This window comes from Dermacentor variabilis, chromosome 11, assembly GCF_050947875.1.
Source record: "Dermacentor variabilis isolate Ectoservices chromosome 11, ASM5094787v1, whole genome shotgun sequence".
Classification (NCBI taxonomy): domain Eukaryota; kingdom Metazoa; phylum Arthropoda; class Arachnida; order Ixodida; family Ixodidae; genus Dermacentor; species Dermacentor variabilis.
Window position 1 is genome coordinate 127,340,426 of NC_134578.1, and position 4,737 is coordinate 127,345,162.

Here is a 4,737-nt window from a genome sequence, read left to right on the forward strand (position 1 = left end):
GCTTTCTATCTAATCATTACAATAAGAATCCAGCATCATCGGCGCGATTAAAGTTCGGGAACTGGCGATTTTTAATGCCGCGATCACGAAGGTTAACAGCATGTTCATACAAGGGGTGACGTGACGCAAGGCGTGATTTTTCAGCATACCAGTCACGATATCTAATCGAATCTAAGATTGAAATGGCGTTCTTAATTAGTTTGGTTCCAGATAGAACAAACAGAAATAAAAAAAAGGTTGTCTTTGATTGCCATTCAAATCTTAAGACCGCGTGTAGAAAGTGTTCCGGCTTACATTCGGCAAATCAAAATGAACGGCTAAAATTAGTCTATCCCATTAGGTTTCATGCGGGAGATCACGCGAAAGGCAGCCATTCTTCTTTACATGGTTTCTCTCTTTTGCGCTGTCATTTGCGCATGCAAATTTCTTCGTACGGGAATTTTATGAAGCGAAGGCAGCTACAGACCGTTTTCATTGTTTCGTTCATGTTCGTAGGCGCAAATTTTCAAACCTAGTGCTTGGAGGAACATTTCCGCTGCTCTAGAAGGGCATGACAGTGCCCGCTCTTTCATTTCTCCAATCGCTCGCAAACACATTGCATTGCCAGTCTACAGCGGCAATACAAAGCGACGTTTCACCATGCACGTCGAAGTTGATTACCAGTACCGCGCCAGCGTCGACTGGCCGCCGAAGCGACGAGCTCAGCAGCGCATGCGCAAGGGCCGACACCACCCCAACCGAGCTTCCCTGCTTATCGGAGAGAGCAGGTGCGCGTGAACACGGGCGCGCCTGAGTATCTGAGTTTAAAAAAAAAAAGAACTGTGCCCGAGGCAGTGACAAAGACAAGTGGTCGCGGTCGCTCTGAATCTTATCGTATTATAGAAAAGGCGGGTTGGCGGCGCTTCCTCGAGGGTCAAAACGTACAATCGTCGAACTAGCGCTCCCGGCGTCAAGTGGAGTGCATCCTTCTTCTTGTAACGTTTTGCAATTGACCGCTTGAATGTGCCGACCACGCGTCACGGGTCGCGTATAGAGCCAACCGTTGGCAAGAACGCGTCTAGCGTAGCAGCAGAACCGATCGCGGTTGCGATAACCCATCGCTGCGTAGCGAAAGAAAAAAAAACGAACGCACCCACACGCAGTTTGTAGCAATAACCGCACAAACCAATGTGGTTTTAAATGTAGCTTCGCAGGTCACAGTAGAAGGGCACTGAAACTTTCTCATAACGCACACTGCTGTAGTCCACAAAGAACAAAGCGCACAAAACAGATCTGATACAGCCGCACTGCATTATTTCGTGTTTTCACTATATCATAACTTTCGTGTGCATGCCACGCAGGCCAGGAGTAAAAGGCAAGAAAAAAAATGATACGCGATCCTAAGCTTTGACTTGGCTGCTGTGGCATTTATGTTCTCTAGGCGAACGCAACGCGCCAGCCTCGACTGGCCGCCGAAGCGACGAGCTCAGCAGCGCATGCGCAAGGGCCCACACCACCCCAACCGAGCTTCCCTGCTTATCGGAGAGAGCAAGTGCGCGTGAACACGGGCGCGTCTGAGTATCTGAGCTTACAAAAAAAAAAAAAACTGTGCCCGAGGCAATGACAAAGGCAAGTGGTCGCGGTCGCTCTGAATCTTATCGTATTATAGAAAAGGCGGGTTGGTGGCGCTTCCTCGAGGGTCAAAACGTACAATCGTCCAACTAGCGCTCCCGGTGTCAAGTGGAGTGCATCCTTCTTCTTGGAACGGTTTGCAATTGACTGCTTGAATGTGCCGACCACGCGACACGCGTCGCGTATAGAGCCAACCGTTGGCAAGAACGCGTCTAGCGTAGCAGCAGAACCGATCGCGGTTGCGATAACCCATCGCTGCGTAGCGAAAGAAAAAAAAAAACGAACGCACCCACACGCAGTTTGTAGCAATAACCGCGCAAACCAATGTGGTTTTAAATGTAGCTTCGCAGGTCACAGTAGAAGGGCACTGAAACTTTCTCATAACGCACACCGCTGTAGTCCACAAAGAACAAAACGCACAAAATAGATCTGATCTGCATTATTTCGTGTTTTCACTATATCATAACTTTCGTGTGCATGTCACGCAGGCCAAGGAGTAAAAGGCAAGAAAAAAAAGATGATACGCGATCCTAAGCTTTGACTTGGCTGCTGTGGCATTTATGTTCTCTAGGCGAACGCAATGCACAAACTGAACTCGAATTTCCGATAATGGAAGTTCGTATTTGGCGACAAGGTTGTATTTTTGACTAATATTTGCGTTTTTCGCCCGTGCATGCGCTTCACTGCGCTACTCTTTGCCCCTTCAACGCGGCTTCACTGCAATGCGGGAGTGTTCTGCGTTAAGCCGAACCAACAGGCAAAATCGCGCCTAGCACATAGAGTTCCCCCCCCCCCCAAAAAAAAAAAAGCGGAAAAGAAAAGTAGCCTTATTTAAACGAGAAAGATGCCACGAGTGCCCCAACGGAAAGCTTTAAGGGTTACCGAAGGGTAACTGAGGGCGACGCAACGAGCTTTGGCAAGAAGGACGATGGGTGTAGCGTCACGAGAGATAGGAATAGAGCAGATTGAGGGGCGAGCGAACAAACGCGAGTTAATGACACCTTAGTTTAAACCATGAAAAAAAGAAATGGGCATGCAATGGGGGGGGGGGGGGAAGATGGTCATTGAGGGTTACGGACTCAATTCCAAGAGAAGGGAAGCGTAGCAGGGGGTGGCAGAAAGTTGGGAGGGCAGATTAGATTAGGAAATGTGCAGGGACTACATGGCGACAATTAGCACGTGACCGGGGTACTTGGATACTTATGGGAGAGGCCTTTGCCCTGCACTGGGCGTAACCAGGAGGAGGAGGATGAAAAGGTAGCAACAGGTCTTCATAACATACAGGTTGGAAAGCTGGAGCACCTTTGAACCCTTGAATATATTTCGCAAGGCTTGGCCACACGACAAGCTTGTTTTCGAGGCGTTCGCTCCCACTGCTGCGAAAATGTGCACACAACGGCTGCACAGTAGTTGCCAGAAAGCGGGCACTCTATTTTTCTTTCATAGGGAATCTTTCTTCCACTAGGGCAGCGGATTTTGGCAGGGCGAGCTTGCGTTGGCGCTGTGGTTTACGGATCCAAGCAATAGTGAACACAAAAATCCAGTGTTGGCTTTGAGCGGGATTCACATTGGTTGCCGAACCCACGGCTAATCATACACCCCCCCCCCCCTCCCCGTCCTATAGTGGCTCATTACAGCAGACAGAAACATCGGATAAATAACAATCCTATTTCTTAGACATATAATTTGCCGATTCTCCCTCCTGGTTCTTTCTTTTGCTGTCATTTATTTTTCTCGAAGGCCGTAATAAGAAATTTGCTGGTGCGGCTGTCCCATTTGCGCGGCAAGAAGTGCGACGCTACACACAGGTGGAGTGGCCGTTTAATTACTCTCGTGGTCCGCGAACCGGCGTCGTTGCGTATGGTATAGGAATGGTGCGTGTGAAGTCAGTGCTCGCTTCGAGCTTGTGTTCTTCATTTTGATTGAATGAAGTCTCACCGAAGTGAGCGGGGGCCGATCCCGGAGGTAGTGCAATACCGGGCCGACCTGCGGCGGAGGTGAAGCAGGCTTCAAGCACTCCGCCAACTTCCAAAAATAGGTTTAATATCGTGGGTCCACATAGAACCCGTATCAGATATTAAGCTGATAAGAACAGAGTTTTTTATTATGCTAGTTACACATCACATCATAAATATTTGTTACGAAACCAAGGAAAAAACGGATAAAAGGTGTGTAGTCTAAAACCGGCAAACAAATGACTAAAAAAACTAGTTAGTGGTGTTAGTAATAAAAGGCTAAAACTGTAAAGGTGTAAAACAGCAAAAATCGCTTCTCTAAAAACATAAGATCATCTAAGAGGTGCCGACATGGGCTCTAAAAATCTTTGTAGAGGCGCTGATAGTATCGCTGATGCACAGGCGTTTGAGTGTCCGTAGGTATGACCTACTGCACAGCCTGCGCATCACGCGATCGTTCCCCTGATCCCAGGTGCCAAGGCAGCCGACGACCACCGCGTCCACCGTCACGCGTCCCATTTGCGCGGCATGAAGTGCGACGCTACACACAGGTGGAGTGGCCGTTTAATTACTCTCGTGGTCCGCGAACCGGCGTCGTTGCGTATGGTATAGGAATGGTGCGTGTGAATTCAGTGCTCGCTTCGAGCTTGTGTTCTTCATTTTGATTGAATGAAGTCTCACCGAAGTGAGCGGGGGCCGATCCCGGAGGTAGTGCAATACCGGGCCGACCTGCGGCGGAGGTGAAGCAGGCTTCAAGCACTCCGCCAACTTCCAAAAATAGGTTTAATATCGTGGGTCCACATAGAACCCGTATCAGATATTAAGCTGATAAGAACAGATACTACACTTTGATCTTAGCCAAAAGGCCGAGAAGCGATGTCCTTCACTTCACTCCATTGTACTACTGCCTTGTGGGCGCCCTGCCGACATTGGTAACCTCAGCAACAGCGTGGGCAATTTTCTAAATTTCAGCCTGTCTAGAGACTCTATGCTCTCTATCTGAGGAATAAACTCGCGACGCCTCAGTCTTTCGCTGTTAACGAAACGCTGTCGCGTAGAAACGAGACCCGAGTGCAAGCTTGTTTGTAAGGCCAAACCAACGACGGCAACCTCGTAGAAAACGGAGCAGGCGAGCGGAAAACACGCGCAAGGGGAATGCTTACTTCCGTCT

At 49.0% G+C, this 4,737-nt stretch overlaps 1 protein-coding gene and 2 non-coding genes across 3 annotated transcripts in view; 1 reads left to right on the forward strand and 2 right to left on the reverse strand.

The window, feature by feature from the left end:
- Nucleotides 1-2,111, forward strand: part of LOC142563519 (uncharacterized) — an 11,325-nt gene extending 9,214 nt beyond the window's left edge. Inside the window, exon 2 of the mRNA XM_075674067.1 lies at nt 2,100-2,111. Within this exon, the coding sequence (XP_075530182.1) occupies nt 2,100-2,111 (12 nt within the window). The remainder of the gene's footprint in view (nt 1-2,099) is intronic.
- A 1,443-nt stretch (nt 2,112-3,554) lies between these two features.
- Nucleotides 3,555-3,746, reverse strand: LOC142565042 (U2 spliceosomal RNA). The gene has a single exon (XR_012824764.1). It is a non-coding gene; the product is annotated as a U2 spliceosomal RNA (small nuclear RNA).
- Nucleotides 3,747-4,252: 506 nt separating this feature from the next.
- On the reverse strand, nt 4,253-4,444 carry LOC142565210 (U2 spliceosomal RNA). The gene has a single exon (XR_012824872.1). It is a non-coding gene; the product is annotated as a U2 spliceosomal RNA (small nuclear RNA).
- Nucleotides 4,445-4,737: the final 293 nt, after the last annotated feature.